Raw genomic sequence first — 27,180 nt, forward strand, 5'->3', positions numbered from 1 at the left:
AGAGAGAGAGATAAATGTGCCCAAGAGATACAGAAATGATACGTTTCAGGGTATAATATAAGTCAGTAGATAATCATTTATCTAAGAAAATAATAATTTAGACTTTTACTAATAACAATTAGAAAAAAATGGAGGCTTAGTTTGCTATTAAAAACAATCTAGACTACTTGATCTGCTAAGGTAATTTTTTTGTTTTGATTTTGTTTGTTTGTAATCTATTTTCATTACTGAGAAAAATGTTTATAATGGTTAGGTTATAAAAAAATACCTTAATAAAGAAATGTAGCCTACCTACCTGTACATATAGTCTACATTAGTGTTTTTCCGTAGAACCCTAGGGTACCTCCAGATGTTGCTAGGGGTTTCTTGAGCAATTTGTGCCTCTCAGGTCACTTAAGGTGATACCAATGATCTTTTTGGGTACTTCTAAGGGTGACATTCTTCCCAATGACCAGTAATGTAAGATGCATTCTTCCCACTGACCCCCATACTAATTTATTGTGAGCTGTGCATATATTATTTACAGCAGGGGTTCCTTGAGAACTGAAAATTAGTTAAAGGCTCCCCCCATGGAAAAAAGGTCCAGAAGCACTGGTCATTGACATGTACTATTACAACTGTTTTACCTTTTGTCTCCTTACAATTGACACTATTGACCCTTTGGCTATCTGTAGGGTGACATCCTTCCCACTGGCCATCAATGTAAGAAGCTACACTCTCTACCCTACAGACCACCTGTCAGTGTACTGACCGCCAGATAGTGAAATATCAGACGTGGACATAGTAATTATAGAAGGGGTTCCACCCTGTTAAAAAGGAAGAGAAAGGCTGCTCTATATTGAGAACTACATGGGTGGTTTGTTATCATTACTTACAATCCCTGAACTGCAAATTTTGAAAGTAAGCTGAAATTATTTTATTATTTCCTTTTCCCTTCTTCTTTACAATATACCAGCCTCTACTGGACACATATATGATACTATAAATACAGTAAATTGAATATACCACAGAAATAGTATGCAGACTTCATCGTGCATACCCTGAAAGGTCTAAAGGTATATAAGAAAAACGGGGATCGACAGCAATATTTCCCTTACCGGATTTTCCATTCGGTACTCATGTGTGAAATTATAACAGTCTGTTTTTTAGACATCAAAATATTGTTTTCCCAGTCCCACTTACTTAGTTTTAGAGTATGAGCAGTCAGAGGATGCAGTACCAGCCCTATGGTAGAATTTCCTGATACTTTGCTATCTGTCTCTGAACTCTGGTAGCTCTGTCCTTCAGGACCCTTACACTTTCTTAGTTCCCCTACTATATTCAAATTTTTGTTTAATTTGGGGAAGAGTGGGGAAAGGTTATAGAACTCAAAATATTTTCCCTTACATCCTGTATGCTCAGGTATACAGAATCTTTTATTATATAGTTTTGGTATTATGACACTTTTCATGCTTCTCAACACGTTATCCAAGTGAAATATCCAATTATAGATTACTGTTTAAGATAGATCATAGAATGGGGAGACCAGAAGGAAAGACTTTGTTCTAACAGGGGGCCCCAATTTTTTTGCTAATAATCCCTTTAATGGGCTGATAAAATATTCTAAATCTCAACACCAGTGAAGAGTTACTAAGTAAAGAGTTTATATTTTCGTTTTCTATTGTAGTCGATAATCCTGTTTCAGGGATTTCACCTCACTTTTTGTCTTGGTATCTGTGATGCATGGAAGGAAGCAGCTGTCACTGGGGCACAAAGTTGCATAAAGTAATCCAAAACTGACAAGGCTTCCCCACATTCCCATTTAAATAAAAAAAGGTTCCATTGCTTTCTGTCCTAACAAAAAAGTTGGAAATATCCAAATCACAATAAAATTCTGATAAGAATTCCATCCCTTCCCAATACTGTCTAAAATATCAAAGCACTAAAAACTATTATCACCCTACTTTCTTTACTGTATATGGCCCTATTCCAACTAATAGAACAATTAGGTTTAAAACAATAAACACAAGTACAAAAACATACCATTTGGTTGCAGAGGTGGTGACCATTGTAAATAAATATCTGTTGAGGATACATTTTTAACAGTCGGTGGTGTTTGACCAACAGGCGGTGCTTGAGCTGTTACCAGGGTAAGCAGAGGACTTTGGAGACATCCTTCGGAGTTACAGGCTTGAACTGAAAAATTATACCTGGTAAAGGGTGTTAAATTTTCTACTGTCACCTTGGTGTCAAGTCCTTGGTAGGCAATAGTAACTTCAGTAGAATTGGTTGAGGTGTACGCCAGTCTGAAAATGTCTATAGGCCCAGAGTCATGTCTGGTTATTGTCCAGTTTAGAGAGATAGAGAACTGGCCCACAGGGTAATTAAGGCCTAAGTCTATTTCCCCAGATGGTGCTCCAGCTTTTGTTCGAAACACAACCTTGGCACTGCGAACAGTGCCATGCACGTTCCTGGCATCAACATAATACGTGTATGTGGTATAAGGCCGCAAGAATCCATCTGTAAAGCTCTGAAGACCTAAGGTAAAAACATAAAAAGGCAGCAACAGGACTTTTTTGTAAAGGTTGTAAATGCTTAAAATAATAGGACGATGGTATGTTATTGCCATGACAAAAGGAGATATTTAGGCCACTAAACATACAGGTTGAGTAACATAAATAAGCCAATAAAATATTAACAATGAAAATTAGAAATGTTTTTATGTCCTTTGCCAAAATTTTAGGAAATGTAATGTGAATGTGTTTTTAGTTTGCTTTATCCTCCAAAATAGCTATTTAATATTAAAATTAACACCAGACGCAATTCATTTTAATATATATGAGTTATTGTATGTTATACTGTATTGTCTTTACCCTTTTTATGCGGTCATTTTATATTTTGTTCAATAAATACATTTTTATAAGCAATTCTTGACATCTTGGTATCTCATTACACTTCACTGGGGTGTACTCTTTTAAATACGTGATTGTTACTAACAAATTTGGGTGTACATCAAAATTTGGTGTTTAATATACATATGTATTCCAAAGAATTGATAGTTCAATTTACACCCTATTTACGTTATTCATGACACTAATTTTCAGTGGAAAATGTGTGGGTATCAGAGAAAAACAAAGTGTGGTAAAGTGTAATTTTTTTGTAAAGAAACATTAGCTTGAAATAGTTCCTATGGGTTACAGAAAAAATGAGAGAAAAAAGGAAAAAAGTATAAAAAAAGTGCAACAAAACAGATATTACAAATACATAAGAACAAATCAGATACTGTATACTGGGTTACAGAAGTTAATTTTAACCATAAAAATTATTATTATTATAATTATTATTATTAATAAATAGGATTTAAATAGTGCCAACATATTACGCAGCACTGTACATTAAATAGGGATATATATATATATATATATATATATATATATGAAATTAAAAAAAATAACAAACATGAAATTCTCTAAACTATCTGAAAACATGCCCCCCCACAAAAAAATACAGTTACTTTCCTTTGCCCCTAAACATTACAGGTACATTGACTTGAAATATTCCCTAAGGGTTACAGGAATTCCTTTCGTCCATACTAGAATTGGTATTGGGCCAAGAATTGGAGCTTCATTATCATTAACATTTACCTTTTTAACATACGCACACACATACACGTATAAATGTGTGTTTATATATATATATATATATATATATATATATATATTTATATATATACATATATATACAAACATGAAATTGAAACAAACATGAAATGAAATTATCTAAACTATCCCAAAATATACACTTCACAAATACACTTCTTCTTGAGCCAAATACAAACTCAATATGTTATGATTTTTTTTTACAGAAAGATCAAAGCAGACAATGAAAAAATGTAATAATTTGGGAAGTGTTAGTTTAGTTTATTTAGTGCTCACTGTATCTTTTATTTGATTATTTGTCTTCTGCAGCATTATTTATTATATTACTTTGTGCCTGTTTTCTTTTTATGAAATTATTTAAATTATTAAGCTAAGGGGCATCAATTCATACAAGAAAAATTTCAGGGGAGATGAACTTCTAAAAACTATTTCAAGTCCAATGCTCCTTTACAAAAACTAAAAACCACACACTTTACTACATTGTCTATATTACTTTACTACATTGTCTAGATTGTTTCTCTCTTTTGTTGAATTAAAAAAAAAAATATCAAATACACACCATGCATACAATTAAAGTGTTTAAAGCTTAATTAAATAAACATGAGTACCCTAAATGCAACCAAATCTCACCATTTAAACAAGTAATAAAGTATATTTTCTCAAGGAAATTTCACCTAAGTATCTCAATGAGGAATAATTGAGAGTTTCCACTTCAGAGCAATCCAATTTTGAAATCAATTTCAAAGAAATCACTCCAATCATTCCTACTCTCTTGGAGTAAATTTACATTAGTATTTAAAGCAGAACTAAACCCATTAATACTCAGCGATCCCAGTTCCATCGCAGGGTGCCTCCATCTTCCTTTTTCTTTTCTTACTTAAGACGATGTTTAGCCATCTTGATTGGATGTGGCTGGATTACATAAATCCCATGCAAGTGGGAGTTTATTCATTCCCGGTACATGCAAGGGAAAGCTGGATGACTGGGTTTCCTTGTGCATTTGCAGCTCAACAAAATTTGAAAGCTGGGCTGTGATCAGGCAAGTAAGACCAGTTATTGTAAAAGGGACAACACCTGGTCCCTACAGAAATAATCACTTGCCTGAATTGCCTTTATTCTGACATTAAAGCTGCACTCCAGAGAGATATTAAAGACACATAGGTCCATTCATAGACTGAAGAACAGACAAGAGCTTGTGTAACTGAATTCTAAAGTTTTTTATGTTGTGTTGTATGATAAAGCTGTGTAAGCCCCAAATCTCTTTGGATGGAAATACCAATCCCTTGGTAGGTAAAACAACCTTTCTTTATGTCTTTCACCTGTGTATTCATCTGTTTGCCCAGAGTTCATCTTTAAAACAGTAGTCCCCTAGAAAGCATCATCGGACATGAAAAGAATGTCATACAACTGAATGCGATGGCACCAGACCAAAAGACTAGAACACCTACTTAAAATGAGCCAGCAAACAGCTATTCCGGTCAAATTTTGTAAAAGCTTGTAAGCAGATTAACAGCTCACCTTCCTAACCTCCTCTACCACTCTATTTAGATTAATTAAATTAACAAGTAAAGCTAGATTTATATCTGAAATCTGTTTCCGTTTAAGTAGAAAGCTTTACCCACTGGTTAAAGAGCATTATTTTCATTACATTTGATACCATTTATCAATCTATACACTTAACAGGATTTGTGTTTGGCAACACCCTCCCTCTCTCTCTGTCTTACTTTTACTCTTCTTTACATTTTGTTTCATTTTCACCAATGATCCAGTGATCATCTAGTTTCCCCATATACAAAAGTTCATGAAAAATTTAAGACAAATTTGGACTTTTTTTTTAAAAGCGTATCTTGGAATTGTCATATATTGTAGCCTATTGGTTTATGGATGTGGTGGCTGGGTGTTTTTTGGGCTCATTTTCCTTCAGTGACCCTGCCGATAACACACTGTCTGTGTTACAGTTATAACAATAAGGATAACACAACTTCCTTTAGTAAATATGTGGAAAGGTAGGGGTTGTTTAAAACCCCCTTATGTATAACTATGAGAAAGAAAAAAACATTTTATTATTTATTAAGGTTCTAATGGAAAGAAAGAAAGAAGGGGAGGTTTAGTATGTCATATTATGTATATATGTAAATAAATATCATAGTGTACAGGAAAAAGATGCCTAAACATTGGTTTTATTGTTGAAGTAGGTAATTAACAAGTAGGTCAATTAAGTAGGTCAAGTTCCACCTGACTTTGGGTTTTTAGGCTACGAATACACCAATATAACAAAAAATAGACCATAAGTGATATACTGAGCTCTATGCTTGGATGATTCTCAATATCCCAACGCATTTCGCAGTAGTGATTCAGGAGATATAGGATAAGTGGAAGTCAGACATCTCATAGGATTGGTTAGAAGAGGATAATGATGCATTAAGGTGGGTTAGTCTGGGTTATACTTATGCTGTGAGTCCTACCCTCTTCATCTCAATTACATAGAGATGAAGAGGTTAGGCCAAAGTGTAGAATTTAATTCTACAGTCAAAAGTTTGGTTTGGTTTTATTAGTTGCAATCACACACCTGACATGCAGGTAACTGTGGCCCAGGTTGTGCTGCAGATATCTGAGCTGTACTGATTCTGGGTCAGTAATTCAGAATGTAGAAAAGGCAGAAGATCTAAACACCAACCAAACAAGTTATGTTTTTAGAACCAAGTCAACAATGGCAGCTAAATATTGGGCCTTAATTATTAAGCTCTCCGAACTGTAGAATAATAAATCAATCTCTCAGTGAAAGGTCCTTTTTACATTAAGAAGTTGAAGCTCTGAGTGGATCAGCTTTCTGGGTACATCACATACCGAACCATTAGTGACAGAAAAGGGAAAGACAAGAAGAATACTCACTGTACGGATAGTAGTCTACAGTCTGATAGATCTCAACATTGTCTCTGTACAGCACATAGTGAATGTGATGGCTGTTAGGGGAGTCTGGTGGACTCCATGTAAGGATAATTGAGGTGCTGTTGAGGATTTGTCCTCTAGGAGGTGGCTGCTGAGATGGAGCTGCAAAAAAAAATATAAATGATACAAAATATAAATGATGTAATGTTTCCTGTTGTACAATGTTGTAAAATAATATATATATAAACAGTACTGTGCAAATGTTTTGCAAATCTTAAATTCTCGTGGACGATCTTCCAGCAACTCCGAAGCGGTCACTACCAACTGCCCATGCCATGCTTGCTCCAAAAGTATGAGCATTTGAATGGCTCATCATAGGATAGTTGTAAGCCACCCAAACGGTCCCCATTAGCTTTTATTGGGCAGCCTCGGGCAAGACACTGCTTGAAGCATCAATTCTGGTGCCCTACTTATTTTTAGTATTGGATAGAATAGGGAAAAGTTAAGAACCCAGTTTTCTTTCTTTCTTGTGTTTTTTTTTCTCTTTTTCTATGTGTTCCATTTAAATGAAAAGAATAGCAACAGAGAGGATATCTTCCAATGCTTGTTGTGATATCCTCTCCCTTCCTGTTGTGTCTAAAGGTTTAAGCCTCCCCCACTATATCTAAAGATTAGAAAAGTATTTAAAAGTACTGAAAAATATCATTTAGTTTAAATATACTTTACTTTATAAAGTAATATGACAAACAAGTGCTAATGGTCAATGGCATGTTGCGTTTGATTTATTAAAGGATTACAAAGGCTTTACTGTTCACTGTGCAAAGATAATGTTAACCAGTGTTCACTTCAAATACCCAACAAAGTGCAAGAAAAAACCAAAGACATACAGGCTTGTAGGTGAATAAATGATTGAAGAGAACCCTAATAACTATACCAGTGTTTCTCATACTTTTTAGAATGGGGAAACCCTTGAAATATTTTATTATTCTTAATATTATTATTCATAATAAATAAGATTTATATAGCGCCAACATATTACACAGCGCTGTACAATAAATAGGGGTTGCAAATGACAGATACAGACAGTGACACAGGAGGAGGAAAGGATCCTGACCCAAAGAGCTTACAATCTAGGAGGTGGGGGAATTAACGCACAATAGGAGGGGAGATATGTTGTGATAGGAAGTAGTGACGGGTTCAAACGACAGAAGGAGATGGGTAGTCAAGTTTGAAAAAATAGGATTTGAGTGTTCTTTTAAATAAGCAGAAAGTAGGAGCAAGCCAAAAGGGATGAATAGGACCATGAAATACACTTAAGGTCCTTAGGGAACCCCTACTATAATTATTATATACACTTACAGTACATTAGTCAATTAGAAGAATTGATTTTACACTGCTGGCCATTGAGAAGAATGTCACCCTTACAGTTACCCAAAAAATTATTGGAGTAAATGGTAGCTTTCCTGAGAGTCACAAATTGCTCATTGCTACAGGAATCTTAAGCAACCTCTGGAACCATGGTTGATAAATACGGACTAAACTAGTATTGAAAAGTGAACAGTCTGTTTTCTTAGTATATGAACCCTGATTTACTTTGAAATCTTACAACATGGCAAAAATGAGCACAGCAAGAAGACACATGTTCTAAAAAATAACCTTGGAATACTCAATAATAATTTTAGGGCTGTGAGATACCTCTGAATTATGATTTATCAGGTCTGAACCCTGAGGTTTTATATAAGAATCTTGATTTATGATCTCTCTGAATATTTAGGGCCCATTTAGAACTATGCACTGCGGGAATATGCAAATTCAGATATGTGCAACTGCATCACACATTACAATGCATACTGCATGTTTGTATAATAGAGTGATGGCACCACAACTCACCTGTGAACATGCATTGTAATATGATGCAACTCATACTAAAGCACCACCAAAAAAGTAGCATGCTCATTTTTTTGGGCACTTTGAGGTGTAAAGTGAATTGAATACCCAATACAATGTATATTGACAAAAGTCCCCAGAATGCAGAACCATACTTGTGTTCCCACAGTGCAGAAGACTAAATAGGGATGAAAGTAGAATTATGGGAAATTACATCTAGAGATGTTCTCTCATCTAGAGATGTCCAATCATATCATTAAAACATTTTTAGGTGATGTCAAGGTTTATTGTGGATCATAAAAATGAATATACAGGTTGACAATCGAAAATCCGGCCATCGATAATCCATTTCCTTCAGTTTTCCAGCATGAATTTCAGACCACATTTTCAATACAGGGACTGTAATACACTGTTTGGCCACTAATGTTTTGATGGTGCTGTTCTGCAGAAACAGCTGTTAGGTCTTGCTTGCTACACTAAATGCACGTTGGGATGTCCCTGCTGCCTGCTCTCTGAAACTGTGCCAGATGTCCGAAGTTGCGGGGAGAGGAAGACTGGCCTATGTGTGTAGGTGAGTATAACCTTCAAAAATCCGGCACTCCTCAGGTCAGGAGGTTGCCAGATTTTTGAATGTCAACTTGTAATTGTATTTTCTCCCTAATTTGATACTATTGTTTCTAGATGTTGGTAAAAAAAAGGTGAAGATGGGGGGCTTCTATTGAACTCCATATACCATGAACAATGAAGTAGAAGTGCTTACTTACATGCACTGCATCCATATGGGTTATTCCCATCCAGGCTGCTTGCACCTTCTATACATTCATCACAAGTGATGCCTCTTACAAACTGTTTGCAGAAACACTGACCGGTTACAGGGTGGCAGCTACCATTAACTGCCCCGGATATATTGCATGAGCATGGCTGACACCTACAATAGGAGGATAAAGAGGTTTATAAACATAAGGCAGGTAATGGAAACTGAATGTCATATATTTAATAGGTTTGATATGATAGCCGGTAGGAAATTGAATAAACTAACACTACGAAAACATTTATCTTAAAAGTGTAAAAATGTAAATAGGATTATAAACCCTGAAATAGTAAAATAAACCAACTCACATGAGCAGCTGTTTACCACCATTCACACCATGACATAAACCTTTCCAACAGAATTGTCAAAAAATCCCTGCTGATAAATGCTTAAAGTGATGATCACAGACTGGTGCACAATACCCAGCCAGACAAAGGAGATAATTTACTACCAAAATTAGACTAATCACTTACCAAGGTGATATATCAGCTTGCAATGGATATTTCACTTAGCTTAGTAGATAGATAGTTCACTTTGCAAAAAAAAAAAAAAAATCCCCAATCACATTCAAGGAGATTAAAAAAAAAACAAACAAAAAAATCACAGCTTACATTTCTTTAGTAAATCAACCCAAATTTATTTAGGTTGGGCCTGATTTAACAAAGTTCTTCAATACTGGTAGACTATCATTGGAGAACCTTGATGATCAAGCAAACATGAAATGGTCCAAGGTTAAAAACATATGCTAATAGGAAATTATTTGTAAGAAAATACATTCCAGGTTTGCTAGATCATCCAGGTTTCCCCATGAATCTATCTTATTGGAAAACTTAAAAAAAATCAGGTCAGTTACTGGTGGACAATGTTGAAATGCTGCAGCTTTACTGCTCCCTATCAATTGCAGGTATTCAAGCCTTTTGGGTGTGTTTGGAGCCGTATTCTCTGTGGTTACTTCTGACACGTAGGTGCATTCCATGAATATTGCTGTGTTTTTTTTTCAGCATAAATAAACACGTGGAAAACATCATTCACATTATACCTCCAGATGAAGGTGATATACTGGAATAAAACCACAAGCCTTTTCAATCTTTCATTCAAGAAAAATATCAGTAGATGTAATGGTTTACTGTGGGAAAGAATACTTGGCCTCAATAATTGGCATTGTCCCTTTAGCAGAAATGCTTTTTTTTGGGCCATTTGTATATTACTGCCCTTCATTCTATGATATTACTTTGATGAAAATTTTTACTGCTACTTTTGATGACTCCATGAAAAAAGTTGCAAGATGTTTGCAGGTTTTCCTACATAAACGTTCCATTTGAAATCCCACCCAACTTTTCAATGAGAGTCATCTCCGGACGTTAAGTTCATAACCGTTCATTTCTTCTTTTAAATCCTTGGTGGATTTGCTAGTGTGCTTGGGATTATTATCATGTAAAATGATAGATTTGTAGTTCCAAAAAATCAGCAAGATTATCTCACATATATCGTACTTTCATATTATGCAGAATTCAATGAATGTAAGCACCCCAGGATCTGAAGTCTTAAAACAAGCTCTAAACTAGGATATTCTCACTACCATGCTTCACAGTTGCTTGGTCCTTAAATGCTGTCTTCAATGTTTGTATCAGTTGCTTGGGCAAGATCTCACTACTACCTCACTATATAATGAAGAGAAATACTGCAGAATACCATTCACTTTACAGGGCAACTCTTCAATCACTAGCAGCTAAGGAATCCTCACCAATGACTCAGCAAGAATTATGTTTTATTTCTTTTTGGCTTTGACCCTTCTTTAAAAAAATAAGGGTGAAGCCACTCCTCTTCCGTCTTTACTACTGTGGCAGTAAAGACAGAATGGGAGCACTGAGCCACCTGGGATGTGTGACATGGGCTGCTCCTTCTGGGAATGAGCAGGCTACGTCACCCGATATTTTGCCTGCACAGTGTGAGATCAGGTGACGTAGACAGAAAAAGAAAAAAGGCAGAAGAAGATGGTGGCATCTGGTGCTTCTTCCGTGTCACGACAAAGGAGGATTACAGGTCGACGTGGAACCCAAACAAGGATAACTAGGATAACGTGGGATTTTGGGATCTGCATAGGTAAAGGTAAGTGAGTTTTTTTAGGGTCAGTTTTCCCCGTTAGCCATAATACTGCCACATCCCATATATTTCATAGGAAGACAAAAGATACCACATAGGGTGGATTTCATGTAGGATTTTAAAGGCACATATCCTCAAAGTAATGACCAAATCAATTCTTTGACAGGTAAGTTGGTACACGCCCTAAGAGCACTGTATATGGTAGACAGAAAGTTTGAAAGGGCTCTGACCTATCACAAGACAATGCTTCCCCAACCAGACCTCTACCTATTTGCAAGGGATGTATACATCACTTAGGGTGTGTACCAACTTACCTGTCACTGAAAGACCTGTATTTGAAAAACCACAACACCTCTGGATTCTGACTCCTTTAACACCACTGTTGGGTATATATTTATGGCATCTTGGTCCTCCTTGATCTAAGATTGAAGTATAGAAGTCATTGGTTTGTGATACTGTGATTGTTCCAAGCAAAAATACTTTGCTTATGTCCACCACGTCAGCAAAACGAGTAAAATTTACAAGTTTAGTGTTGTTCTATATACAAATGTGAATTGATGATTGTACTAGGATCTAAATTGGAACAACCTATGAGGATATACTAAGAATGTTTTATGTGGTTGTAACTTGTCAAAATGTATATGTTTTTATGGAATAAATACCATTGCAATAAAATGTATTGTTTTTAATCAGCAAAAGATTGATTTGGTCATTACTTTGAGGATATGTGCCTTTAAAATCCCACACAAGATTTTTTTTTAAGTTTAGTTCCACTTTAAGGTTAGTTATACAGGGAGGGTAAGGTTGGGGTATATAAGGTGGCCTTAGGGTATCACTTTCTATGCCAGGAGCTCTGCACCAAAAACTACCAGTGCTGTCGACACCATACTTTTACAAAAATATCATGCATATGGGATTCCCTTTTAAAACTGAAAATCACTGCAAATATACCACAGGCAAAATTTCAAAAAGGTGAATTTGGAATTCTTTATTTTTTTTAAATAATATTTTTGCAATCAGCTTACAGTTTCTGAGTGACGCATCTTCTCCCAAATGAATTTAGAGATCAGTTTGAACTTCATCATTGTTTGAAAAGCTGGTGGTTTTAATTTCCACGGTGGGATTCTGTACATTCATTTTCCATATGAGTAAGCTGATATTTCCGTTATTGACCTGCTTTGGCTTTTTAAGAGGCTTATCTTTAGATATCTCTATAACCAGCTGTATTGCTGATGCTGCAGTTGTTTTTATGGCGCTCTCGTTAATATGCAAGCATCTGGAGTATTAGGGCAAATTAAACAGCTATGATTATAGAAATGTGGCCTAAACATCAAATAATTATTAATTACTATCTTGCTAGGTTGATGGAATTATTGTACTCCGCTCCTGAGTAAATGTAGCAAATAAAGCAGCAGATTATTAATTTACGGAGTGCATTAACTATAAACATTTATAAAGGGGGCACAATGGAGGAAGAGGTATTGTTTTCAAAAGAGGGATAAATGGGACTCAAAATGAGGGAAGAAATCCTCAAAAATTAGTGAATTGAGGGTTTGTTAAATTTATTTTTTGACTTAACTATCCTGGACATGTACATGTAGATGATCCTTTCTGTAGAACATCTCAAAGGTCATTGATTTATTGTCATTCTTAACAGATTGCATTCAGATGCCACATTTACATTGAATACCCCTTACAGTATATCCAAAGCCAAATCCTTATGCTTTTAATATGTTATTTATGTTTTATGGAATTATGATTCTATTAGGATATTATTGTTGTAAATGTCTTTCTTAAGGAGATTTATGACCTCCATTAATAGGTGGAATCAAATGGCTTTTGTGTCACGGTACTCATGGGCAAGTGGTGGACCCTATGGGTTGCCACACCGCGTGGAAGGGACGTGAACGGGTGCAGAAGGGCACCAACCTCAGACTTCAACCACACATCCTGCAAAGGATTATGGACTTTAGGAGTTGCTCCCCAGGTTTCAGCCCCATTACATGGAGGAGCTGGCTACTACTCCTTGGTTCCACAGTTGACTTAGTCCTACCAAGGCGCAGTACATAAAGGAGGACAGGCCTGATTTAATTCCAATTAGGGAAGGTCTGGATGAAGCCGGGAACAGAGGGGCAAAGTGCAGCACCAAATCTAGAGGCATAGTCAAGAAAGTCAAGGAAAGGGAGGAACAGACTCTGGGGAGCACACACAGAAATCTGCAAATCAGAGACTGTAAAGCCCTACTTGTTTATGCAGCATCCTGTAGCCAGTCACTTTCCTAAATAGGGGTAACTATGTTATATGGTAGGGCCAATGTGACAGCCAATGTGACAGGTGTAATGACACCCACCACCAGAGGTAGTGCTAATGCTTAGGCACCTCAGGTGGTGTTTCCACTTCTACCAGCAGGTACATAATTTGTCCTCTGAGGCAAAAGAATATTTTTCAAGGAGTCACATGGTACAGACCAGAAAGTGAACTCAATATGGGGGCCTGGAGTTTCCTGGAAAAAGCTGCTTCCTGTCCAGGAATCTTCCAAGTCATGTGTGCATTCTGAAAGTGGTTGACATGGTAAACAATCAACAAGATTAAATTTTATTCCTAAAAAGCAACAGCAAAGCATATTGGAGATGACTTTTAAGGTTTATTACACCCCATTATTGTCTTTTTTTCACCACTGGATAATGAAGCAGCTACATGGGATGCTATGGAGGTTATGAACCGCTGCATGCTCCAACTACACTGCAGTTTCCCTTTAGAATCCATCTCAGCATCAGCATGTCTATTTTCTAAATAACCCGTCTGTTTTTTTCGCTTTGCTTAAACATTATCTCCTTAATCCTCGGCTCACCTCTACACTATATTTTAATTCCAATATGCCAGCGCCAATTAACACAGGTCATAATAAAGCTATTTACTCTGGAGATGCTTCATAGAATTTCTAAAACGATGAGAGAAAAAAAAAATCTCTTCATGTTCTTTTTGACTTTAATGGTAGATAAAATTTTGAGGCAGACAAAATGATGCATTTTATTTATTCCCAGTTGGGATATTATTCTATGAAACAAATTTGTAGTCAGTGTTGCGGATTTGGCTTTTATCAGGATTTTTTAAGGGTGTTGAGTGGGTCACTCTGGAGACCACTTGGTGAGAGTTCCATCGGGGTAAAATGTCAGGGAAGAGGATCTGAGCTGAGCTTTCTTCACAGCAGACTGCATCTCTTCTTTCATGAAGTACAGAGTGGAATTTTAAAAATAATATTAAATACCAACAGGGTTATTTAAAGGGAGACTCCACAGAGAGCTCCAGAAGTCAGGATCCCAGTGCTCCTGAAAGGTGGCTCCGTATCATATAGGGAAATCCTGGGAATAGATTACCGGCACAGACAAACACAGAACTATGACCAGGAAAGTAAATATATTCAATATGACTATTAGTTAATAGGTGTTACTTAGAGGGATATGATATGTGAGAAAAGGTAGCTGCAGAGAGCTCAAATGTGTGTGACTTATTTGTAGAGGAAGGGTAATGGTAAGCCTCATGCAGCACCCACTCCTGTATCACATGTGCAAACTCTCTTTAACCATCTATATTAATTTTATTACTTCTTTATTGAGGAACTCAGTCTGGTGCTACAAATACAAGGTTATAAAATAACACAGCATCACAGATGCAAGGTTATAAAATAATACAGAATCAGAGATACAATTTTTACACTTTATAAAAAAACAGACATACAAAAGAAGAACAAAAAGAAGAAAAAAGAACAATGAGACATACATACAGGGCAAGGCACCTTTCTCTTGTGCATGACTGCAGTTCTGAGCCCGGGAGCGCCTGCTCTTCCAGATTTAATCAGTATCGCCCCTCCCGCCAATCAATCAGGAAATAGCCTGTTAATCATCCCTGGCTATTTCGCTAGCTCAGACAGAGCACTCAGCGTTCGTGAAACGTGTCTCCACTAGTGCTGAGCCCCCTAGCTCTACTGAGTGTTTCCTCTACACCAGCTGTTTAATTCAGTGCTCTCCCTGTCAAGCTCCTATGTTTACTCCTTATTGCCCAGTCTGGTGTATTCCTGCCTATTCCTGTTCCAGTCTTGCTCTGTGTCTGCAGTATCCCTGTTTCTTCTATGTCACCTGTGCCTACTGTTGCTTTCTGTGTCTCCTGTGTTCCCTGTGTCTAAGGTGGCCTTTTGTCACTGGTGTCTATTTCCTGGATCCCTGGTATTTGACCTCTGGCTTGTGACCTGACCTCTCTTGCTTGCTGCCTGCATTGACCCCGCCCTTCCTTGAAAATTCTTCTGCTTAGTGATTTGGTACCATGTACATTCCTGCCCACCCTGGTGTGCCCAAGGACCACAACCTGGCAGTAACCAGCAGCGCAACATCCTCACCACTAGAGGCTCTGGAGAAGACTTAGTTACTGGTTAGACTTAGCGCCTTGGCCCTTCCCAGGGCTCACACCACTTCTGTGCAAGCTGTAGTGCCCCCTAGTGGCCTTGTCTCCCCAAGTGTTACACTGTGCATGTTTGTGGAAAAGCAAGAACCACTGGTCAAATGTGCAATTAAAAAAAAAAATGAAATGAATATTGAGGGCCTAGAGAAAAGAAAAGTTAGGAGGGAGCACACTTGTTACCATGACTGTTATTGGCATTGGCTTCTACTATTACAGTTCTTGTACCATTTTTTTCTTACTAACTACCACCAGTGCCTATTTTTTGCCCATGTATTATAGCTTATATATATATATAGACACAAAATATATATAAATAACTTATATAATATAACTATTTTTAAAATCGGGTTTATTGACTTCTATATGTATTATATGCGACTTGTATTTAGTACTTTGTCTTTTCTTTTGACCATATTTTGCTGCGGTAGTTTGTTGGAGTTCCATACCATGAGTGCATAATTGTGTCTCTTCTATGATCTTCCCAGTGAGTTGTTTATTGTACATCATGAAGAATGCATTAGGAAGTATAACATCGTCACACGGTTTTTAATAATGGACAAAATTTTAGCATTTTAGTTTGTAGGCGCACAGCTTTATATTATATCTGGTCCTGGCTACAAGAACTGGATGATATCTCACTACCAGGTCCCTATGAGATATATGAGGTCTACATTAGATTCAAGTTGTCAAAAACAACATATTACTGAATGTCAGTTTACAGATGGAGAGGATTATTAAAAAAGACTTGCAAAGTGTAGAAACCAATGCATTTCAGCATTTACTGATTTGATTGCAGAATAAAAAATGTGATTTTCTGCACCGGATTGTACAAAATTCATGACAGCAAAATAAACTCATTGGTTAGCTGCTGTTCCTGGACAAATGTTGGCAAATGCTCCAACTTTGCTAAAGCCATAAATTGCATTTATTATATCAAAATAAATGTGATTTTGTACAAATTTAGACTTGTTAAAACAAACAGGCTAGGGTCTTGGTGTTTTTTAACACTTACTGGCAGTTATTACTGGGGGTATCATTGCTGGCCCTGACCCCTACAGAGGGGTCTTGCTGACCCTGAAACTTGTGTTTATTATTATTTCTTGACTGTCTGCCCTCTCCTCCTCAAAATGCTCTCATATTGGGACAAGGGAAGCATGTAAAGCCCTGGGACTGCTCTAATTGTTTCTTTTTTTTTTTGTTAATACAAACACCTTGAAATTGAAAAGCTAAAAAGTGTATACTTGCAAAACTGTTTATCGTGTGGCGTTCTCAAAAGGTTTTTTATTTGCACTGAAACATGAACAGTGATAAATGTAGTAAGGTTTGGGGCATCACACACATTGTACCTCCCTATGTCTATCCCTGAATTTTGACAAAACCTGAAATTTTTTTAACTTCATGACTTCATATTCAATGGTTGAACAGCTCAAGGATCATAGTTTTTCTACTCTTTCCAACATGAATTTGTTACTATGCATTGCCTTTATTTACCTTGCAATTTAAAAGTTTTACATTAACAAATATTTTTATTATTTAATGATTTAAGGATCTTTTAAGTAATTTAGGTTGCAATTTACAGATCCTTTGAGAAATATATAATGTAACACTGCCATATCCTTTTTATTTAAAGAGGAATTATGAATCGTAACAACAAGACAATTTCAACCTAGAAAAAACGAAAACCAAACTAAGATGTATTGTCGTATTGATTTTTTTTCCTGGGATAAATGGTTTTTGTAATATTAATACAGAGGAACCTTTATTACATTGACTCTCCAGGTACGATGGAGCCTGCCCAGGAAATCAATTTAAAAAAAAAAAAGCTTAATTTTTTTTTCTAGTGGGAAAGCTTTTCACACCGAGTGAATTTCATAAACACTAATCTGTCAAGATTTATATAAATTAGCAATCTGTGATGCTCATTGATCTGATCATTGCTGCAAAGACCAGGATGTAAAAAACTTGCTGAAATTTTGCATATGTCCAGTAGAGGGCCACAGATAAGCACTGCTCAAATCTAGACCGCCGTCAATCTTTACTAGCATAATATTGTAATATCAATATATATATATATATATATATATATATATATATTTGTGTATGTTTTGTATATTTTGCATGTCTTGTTTGCCTGTTATTTCTTTTTGCCATTTATTTGCATGTTTATGATCTCCTTTAATAAACAATATTGTGTAGTAAATTAAAAATATTAATAAATAAATGCATATTGTTTGTTGAGGCAAACGTACTTTTAAAAGGTAGCTAAAAATGGCAAATCTCCTTTATTGTACTTGGAATGCCTGGTTTATTAAATCGGAACATTAATAAAAAAAAAAAGGATACTTAGCTTTATAGGTGGAAAGCCATTGATCCCTCCACGATCCTGATCCAATTGGTCCCACACTGTCCTGTTCTCCTTCTTCTCGGCGTGGACTGGACACCTGGCTGCCATCTTCCTTATTCTGGTGACATCAACTGATCTTGCACTGCCCAGGTGCGAGATCAGGTGATGTACCTTCCTGTAAATGTAAAAAAGTGCTGATCTCAGTGTGCATGCGTTAAATTGGCACTTTTTTGCTTTACATTTCAGAAAAGGCCATCCTGCGCATGTGCAATCTCAGACATGTGCAGATGAGGCTTTTCTGAAATAAAAAGGGCTGATTACATGCATGCTCAGTGAGATCGGCACTTTTATTTTGATCAACCAGCCCCTGGGATATGTGATGTATGTTTCCCAGGAGGCTGTGAGTTTCCCCTTCATTGGTGAAGACAAAAGGGGATGAGTCTTTACCTTCTAATTTTATGAAAAGTAAAATACCAAACAATTTTTTGTTTTATAAAAGGGTCAGCCACCCGTTTATTTGATGTAAAAAATATGATGGTAGGTCAGCTTTAAAGCTCTCCAAGGTTGAAGAAGATAGACCATCATTTGAGAATCTGGGTAAAGTAAACCTGGTTTGCTGGATCACCTAAGTTCTCATGACAGTCTATTCTATTCAATCTTGGAGAGCCTTAATAAATCGTGGCCATTGTGCCGGGAAGTGCACTATATACAATTGTTTATTCCGTGTATGATATGTGTGTATTCCTGTAATGTGCTTGTGTATGTATTTGTGATTTCATCGAGGTACAAAACTGCAAGCAAAGGTAGTATGGTCTGTTTATTCTACAGGTCGGTAGGAAGTGAGTATCTTGAATAGTAAATAGGGCACACAACTATCTTTTGCTCAGTTTCTAGGGAACATAACCTTAAAAACAACCAGCCAATATGGACACTCTTTTATAAAATGAGCCTGTTTTACGGTTGGCTTATTGGGTTCCCAGGGGATGGGCATGGTGCATGTCAAAGGGCATCCCTCATCACTATCCCTGTATGACTTATATAGCCAGAAACAATAGAAAATATAGTGTGTAGTGTTGTTGTCTTGTTAACCAAAGTGCCTTATTTATTATTTGGGGCTTTGCTGAGGGTTGACCCCATTATCATCCCCATCAGTGCATAAATCCATAAATGAAATCCAGTGCATAAAACTCCCAGTAGTAGACAAAGTTTGTATGACAATATTACACTGGACCATTTTTTACCTTCCCATTTCTTGATGGAATCCATAGAAGGAGTCGTTGCACCGATCACATTTTGCTCCAGATACTGAAGAATCTCTGCACTGGCACTGACCGGTTGCATCAGTGCAGATGGCACTGGCTGCCCCTTTGGGGTGGCATAGGCATGGAACACAACCTTGGCTCCAGTTACCAGATGAATAAAAACCTACAAAACACAAAAAGAAAGTAATTGTAAAGTGTATAGACTAATTGCTGCTAAACCTTTTGTGCTGGTGACCTGTATTTGTCCTTAAATTAGGAAGACCTTTAGTCCAAGCCCTATAAAACCTTTAATTCTGGAGGTTGAGATTCACCCTATTGACAAATAAGACCTAACCACTGTTAATTATTTGTGAAAAGGAAGACTCCATCCTGGCCTCAGTAGCTTTAACATTTGATGTGTGAATGACAGGCAGAATTTAGAGATTAGAGATATTGGGTTCAGTCTCAGCTTGGATATAAGGGCTGACAGCATTTGTCTGCATGCAAAAAAAAATTTAATACATTTTGGTCAATAATGTTGACATTTTATTTACAAGTTTATGGTTCAACTAACATTTTAGATCAAATTTTTATTTGCTAGTTACTAGTTTAGTATACATTACTTGTCTGGTCATGTCTGAAAGTGTCATGTGAATACTCGGTCTAGCAAGTTGTTTGACTTTGCAGTTTAGTACAGAAGTTGTCTTAGCATGGAAGATGGTTGCGACACCTATAAATTGCACCAAAGAGGAACAGCGATCCGTAATACACTTTTGTGTTGTTGCATGACAATGCCTTGCCTCACACTGCAGCCCACACTTTGGAAACCTTCAGACAATAAAATTAGGAGGTTTTGGAACAGCCATTACCTCCCGCATTTTTTTAGTCTAGATGTAACACCATATGATTTCCCCCTTTTTGATCTGTACAGGACGCCAGGGAGGGGTTCTGGAAGGTAGCTATATTTCTCCCTTCTTCAGGCCATGGTCCCTCTGATAAGAGGGAGGAGAAACTCGGGTTGGCCATGTTTGTTAAGTTTTGACAGGGACCGAACTCTGGGATAGGAGGAAAGGATCTGGATGGGCCTTCCTATCGCACTGCAGTACAGCCCTGGATTTCGGACTGACCTGACAAGTATGTCTGGGGCTGTCAGGAAGTAGGTGGGGAAGTCTGAGAGTAAGGAGCAAAGCTAAAATGAGCAGGACTGAGCTGCCCATGTAGTTGGGACTAAAGACTTTTGAAGCTGTGTTACCTGCTAGTACCAAGTCCAATCTTAGAGTAGCTGCTTTTGGGCAGCACAGATTTATTTGCTTTTTGGGACTTTTTGCTGATGTAAGCTATTTTTCTTTCTGTTACCAGACACCAATCTAACACCGCAGTCTTCACCTATAGCAAGCCCCCGCTCAGCTTTGGGAGACTGGTTGCATCTCCCAGCACTTGGTTGCCCTCAGGACCTTCTATGAAAGGGATGGTGTCTGGGGATGGGCTGGCAGCAAGACAGGAGCCCACAGATAAAGCAATACCAAGATTCCAATAGAGACAAGTCCAGAATACAGAGCAGAGGTCATACACAGATAATCCATCCACCAAATGAAGTACACAAGGGCAAAACACAAACAGAGTCGGAGTCACAGGCTGAAATCCCCTTCAGTTGTGCACAGCCTCACAGAGTGGTGCTGGGGATGCCGAAAATACATCAGGCTGCACGGCTAAAGGGAAACAGGGGCTTTTGTTATCTTAGTTCTCCTGGCTGCTGCAAATGACATTGATGGACAGAAAAAACAGTGTTTGATACTGCCATGGTTCACAGCACAGAGTCCCCAGACAGTTGAGCATCTCCCAACAGATTGACTGGACTAAGCTGTTTTGGTATTTTATGCTGAAGTGAAGCTGTTTGAGTTAGGCTTGTCCCACAATAAATAGACATTGAAAATATCCCAGTGTCCAGCAATGTGCTGATCCCCCTACCTTCACAAACCACAGAAGATTTTCATGTGATAATGATGTGAAAGTAGCAGTGCATCAGTGGCTACATTTGGAAAGTGATGTCATTTGTTTTTGAAATATATAATAAAAAGTGTTAAAATAAGTTAAAAGCCTTCATTTATAAAACAAGGTGCACTCATGATTTAGTATTCCCAAGTACAATGGGTTCTCTGCAGAGAAAGCAGAAACTCTTTGTTTTTAAGCTATCGCTTTCTGATCAAAACTTGAGCCTGGAAAAATCATAGTTGTGGAGGAGGAATAACTATGATGCATTAAATTCTTTGTATACAATTCACACAACTGACTTTTTTCAGCAAACCTGACAGCCCTAAAATAGGTGGCCTGCAGTGATGCAGAGTATTGATCAAAAAATTATGGCTCCCAACAGCAGGATATGCCACCCAAAAATGTTAAATAGAAGTGGCGCCTAGGTCTCTTAAAGGGAGTAAAGTTTTAATGCACTACTAACTAAAGGGGTAGGTACAAACCACCATTTTACAAGAGCCTTTTGCATTCTTTAACCTGGTGACAGTTTTGTTAAACTCAATACAGACTTCATGTTGTTTTGTCATTTGATAAATACACATGTAAAATCCCTAACAGCACCCAAAATCAAAAAAAAATTATATTTTTTTATAGTCAAGTCTCCACTTATTTGCCATCCACTTCATAGCAAAACACGCCTATTAGTACATTCACAATCAATGAATCAGCTTGTGTATCACCAAACATCACAGATGCATAATAAATATTGTAAGGGTATGATTTGGTTGCCTGTGCAGAATCAATAAGCCGACTTGTGCACATAAGTTTGCAACTGTGCCGATTACTGGAGAGCTGTTAGTGTATCAGAGCAGGAAAAGTAGCCCATCTATTACATGACATCACTTCAACATCTTCTCTGTACCCTTCTTTTTAATTAGACCACAGTTGTACTTTTCTATTTCTGCAGGGGATTACTTTACTGTACTTTGTAAATGGTTATTTCAAGAGAACAGAAGATCGGGAAACATTGCCTCAGAAAACAGGTTTGCTTACAATTTTGGCTACTTTACAAGTCAACCAGAAACCTCTCCGCTTGCCAACATTTCCAAGAAAGTGACATCTTGCAAAGTCACTCAGAACAGGAGTTTACAGTATTGAAGCCAAGAGCAAATGTTTGGAAAAGCAGGTAATTTATTTTATTGGCATGAAATAAGTGTTTTTTTTTTTTTAATAATCTATGTAGGGCAGTCTTGAAAAGTATTTTGGTATAAGTAGTATGTTTTCATTTTTGGTAAATATTTATGTTCTAAAGAAGTAAAAATAAAGTTTGCAAATAAAGTGCATTTTAAACTATTTACATAATCCTAACAAGCAATAAAAAATGCTTTAAATCAAGCCAATTTCTAAGTTCTTCAGATGCTTTTAAAGCTGAACTGTCATTAAAATGAAAAACAAATCACACTTACAAGCCCTTGATCCCTCCAAAGCTGGCCTCAATTTGGTCCCATGCGGACCTTGAGTCTTCCTTCGTCTCATCAAGATCAGGCATGTGCAGAAGGAGCAGCCGAAAGCCTCCTTGGATATGTGACGTAGGTATCCCAGGAGGCTCTGCACTCCCTTTCAGTATTACTGCTGCGGCAGTAAAGACAGAAGGGGAGTGATCTTCTCATTTTTACTTTAAATAAAAGGGTTATCCACCCTTTTATATAAAGTAAAAGTTCTGGTAACAGTCTGAGGTTTTAGCTTCTCAAACACAAAAACTCCCTAAAGTGCGATTTCAGCTCTAGTTCTCAGTTTCTAACAGCTTAGAAACATCTGTGGATTGTTTAAATTAGATTGCTGATAGACTGCCAGCATCTATTCCCATAGAAAAATATCTCAGATTTCAGTTAGCATTAAAAACAAATTTCTCTCCAATTCTTAAAATACAAGGGTGTTTTTTTACAGCTAATTCAGAATATATAATGTATGGTAAGACAAGGCCAAAAATAAACTGAAAACTCATGGACAAGTTTAGGTCTCTGCTCTCCATCTATATGTTAAACTATTTGAAGCAGCTGTCATGGGTCACTGCTGTCAAGAAAGAAGCAGAGGTACCCACAGGTACCTCCTTCAAGTCTCCACTGTTATTTTCAAAGAGTGGCAGATCATCAATGCATCTTGGTAGTGCTGAAGCTTGATTTTAAGGAAATGACTACACAAGACCTCTGAAGGTGTCCTGTGAAGTCTGGTACTACAATGTTAGCAGTCGTTCACAATTCCTCCATTTATCGGTAATGTAGGTGGACAGGGGTCAGCTTGAGCATTCTGACTGGTCTGCAGCTACACAACAACTCATGACCAGCATTACATTTTGTTCTACAGTAGTTTTTCAGTGACCACATCATCAAACCCCCCTCTCCATCTCTCCAATCAATGAGCTTTGGGAACCCAAGACCTTGTCCGCAGTTTACCGGCTGCTCTTCCATGGACCAATATTGGTAGGTACTAGTCATTTTTGGATTCATTCTTTTTTAGGGAGTATTTTCTCAGGATAATGCTAAAAAAAATCAAGACCTACCATTGTAGAAATGCTCTGAACCCATCATCTGGCCTTTACACTTGGCCTTTGATCTTTATGCTTGCCCATTTGTTCTACTTTCAATGCATCACTTTTAGCACTGACTGTTAACTTATGCTTCAATATATCCCACCCTTTGTAACAACATTATTACTTTAATCACTTCACCTGTGTAGAATTTAGTTATTAAGCTCTGTACACAAAATAATATTAGAAAAAGAAGTAATTAGTGAGGTAAACAAAGGGAGCCCTGGGCTTTACTGTCTGAAATATTTAAAGTAGACCTGTCACTGCATTTTGTACTTTAGATAAGAGGGTGGCTAACACTGGTATATAATGCCGAAAATTTGTTTTTTCTTTACAATTTTATATGTTTTTTCTTTTCCGTCTTTACTGCTGCATCAGTAAAACTGAAGGGGAAACCCGCAACTGCAAAGTCACGTTTGTATCCCAGGAGGCTGTGGGATGCTCAATAAAAAGATACAATCTCACTGCGCACAGTTATTTTTTTTACATTTCAGAAAAGCTTCTTCTGCGCATGCGTAATATTGGGTGTGCACAGAAGGGGCTTTCTGCTACTGTGAAAAAAAGTTCGGATCTTATGTGATCATGAGCATCATGTGAACAATTTTACATTTTCTGGAAGTCACCCAATCTCACACTGCACAGGCTTGATATCGGGTGTCTTGGATGAAGAACAGGAAAAAAAAGGAAGAAGATGGCAGCGTCCAGTGACCAGTGACATTGCATCAGAGCCAAGAAGAAGAATGATGGGACAGTGGATCATGGAGGAACCAACAGTTTTCCCCCTATAAAGGTTTTTTTTTTTTTTTGCTGATTTTACTTTAGGATTTAACAGACTGAATAAAAAATGTGGAAAATTTTTAATTTTTAATCCTGAAAATATAAATGATTATATTAATAATTTAAACCCCAAATCTTCAAGTTGGCCTTCATTTAAATGCTAAATATCTTTATTGTTTGCTTTACGGATTTCTCATGCATGCACCACTGAGGATAACATTTTCTTTATTATTTTTTTTTTTAATTCAAGTTAAATCTAAACAGCAGTGCACAATTTCTTTAAAAAGATGCCTTTACATTAAAATTCTACAAAGCCATAGACCCATATAAACCTCTGGTGTCTTGCTCTCAAGGACAGGGTACGTTCACGGCCTGAGAAATCTTGACATCACTTCCTCGCCTTCACACTGTCTTCCCTGATTAAGTGCCTGCAGCAAATGTCAATAGGTTACTTTACACTGGGGGAGGCGTTTAAAGAATAAAAAAAACAGGCTGTTGTCATATTTATTAGTGCACACCCCAAATAATTTTAAATTAAAACAGTTAAAAAATATACTTAATGGAGGTTAAGCAGCATTTTTAACCTCTGCTCAAGTTATTGAGTGGCATATTAAACCAACGTGCCTCTAATGCACCTTCTAATGTGCACTCCTACTTTAACAAATTGCCTATAAATTTCACTTGAACCAAATGTATTCCCTTAACATTTTACCCATTTCAGGTTACAAGTATATGTGGGCCATTTTCTAAGTACAATTAATTTTGATCCTCCAGCCAGAAAAGCTGCTAAATTCCCTCTATGGATTTGGAAGAGTTTTTTTTATTTTATTTTTTTTTTAGAAAGGTTAAAAGCGCCAATTGAACATTTTCTTGTTAAAATGATATTAACACGAGCTTTGTCATTAGCCAATCTTTGCATCACAACAAACATTTTTTTTAAGTATATGCATTTTTTTTGTTTCTTGGAGTGCGATTAGGGAGTATGTATGTTTGTTTATAGATTTAATTTACTTAAAATGTGTAAGAAAGTTAGGTTCATTTTTTTGTACTTTATTTGCATTGATTATTTTTACTGTCTTTTGCACTGAATCCATTTGGGTTATTAGTAGGCATGAATTTTGTTGTTTTTTGGAGGGGTTTTTAATGGTGGAGTGAACTTGACTTTAAACTGCTCATGAGGGTTATAAAAGCTCATTTCAAGTATCTTGATCCTGTTTTTGTGCCATAAAAATGCACCTCATTATAGTATGCAAACAAACAAACAAACAAAAAAGTATACAAAAAAAAACCAATGACAATACACAAAATTATCAAAATACACCTCTCAAAAACACTCTTTGAAAAAGAAAGTTACAAATAAACATTGGGGATGGGGGAATCTGCTTGGATTTGTTGTATGGTGAATGATGAATCCTGTTTGAAATTTGGCAAACCAAAATTCAGAAGCAAATCCCATTGAAGCCTATAGAGGATGTTAGGGGGAGTCTGGCCATTTGTATGGCTAGTTGGAAAACTACTGTATATAAAACTTATGGGAAGCTTGACATTGCTTTTTAGAAAAATGTTATAAAATACATTTTCAATGGGAAGAGAGTCTCCCAAGGCTCCATGGGCAACAATAAAAATAGATTTAGTATGCTTGAGGGATATTTCAAAGCTGTACCTGATATTTTAGAACAATACAAAATATTGAATAGGACTAGTGTACATTAGCACTGAAGAGTGGCTGAGAATTTTTATTTTACAATTAACATGCTTTTCATATAGGACCCCAGCCAGAATAATTTCAGTTTTAGGAAAATGCATTTTAACTGTCCTGCCACTGACCATTTTTATTAAACTCCCACTAGGATCTAAGAGACTGCAAATGACACAACTGTGTAATATTGGGCAGCAGTTGGACAATTTCAATTAGCAGTTCTAGGCCTGAAATTACTAGAAACAAAAACAGAGGGTGGAGCTTTTTTTTTAAAAAAAAGAAAAAAAAAGAAGAAAAATACTGCAGAAAGTGCAGCAATGTAAAATTAACCACTGGCAGGACAGTTTTAAGCAAGAATATTAGATCTAACCAATCTATTCCTGTTATTTTTTTTCTATAGGAAATTGGAGATGGAGGACGTTATGCAGATGTAAATGATATCATATCAGTTGGTTTAGAAGCAGACTGTTCTTTAAGTATGTTTTGTTGTTTTTGTTTTTTTTTTCATAGAATGAAACAGTGTATAAGAGTTACTAGCAATAACTACTTTTTATAAGTAGAGGCTTTCCTATACACAATATTTTAACATAAAGGGTCCATCATCATAAAATAAAACCAATATAACCATTATACCCCCTAAAGTAGCACCCCCTGAAACAAAATGCATCCTTTTGCAACCTCACATCAACCCCGAAATAAAAGAAAAAAAAGCCTCCCAATAATTGTTAGGGGTTGACTTATACAATAGCCCCCCCCCCCCCCCCCCCCCCCCCCCCCC

At 36.8% G+C, this 27,180-nt stretch overlaps 1 protein-coding gene across 4 annotated transcripts in view; it reads right to left on the reverse strand.

Annotated features, from left to right (window-relative positions):
- Positions 1-27,180, reverse strand: part of USH2A (usherin) — a 371,236-nt gene that overhangs the window by 276,130 nt on the left and 67,926 nt on the right. For all 4 annotated transcript variants that reach the window (XM_072409865.1, XM_072409864.1, XM_072409867.1 and 1 more), the window contains 4 exons: positions 19,369-19,552; positions 9,179-9,342; positions 6,531-6,689; positions 2,023-2,517 (listed from right to left, as the gene is read on the reverse strand). In XM_072409865.1, the coding sequence (XP_072265966.1) occupies positions 2,023-2,517; positions 6,531-6,689; positions 9,179-9,342; positions 19,369-19,552 (1,002 nt within the window). The remainder of the gene's footprint in view (positions 1-2,022; positions 2,518-6,530; positions 6,690-9,178; positions 9,343-19,368; positions 19,553-27,180) is intronic.

Source organism: Pyxicephalus adspersus, chromosome 4 (genome assembly GCF_032062135.1).
Source record: "Pyxicephalus adspersus chromosome 4, UCB_Pads_2.0, whole genome shotgun sequence".
Classification (NCBI taxonomy): Eukaryota; Metazoa; Chordata; class Amphibia; order Anura; family Pyxicephalidae; genus Pyxicephalus; species Pyxicephalus adspersus.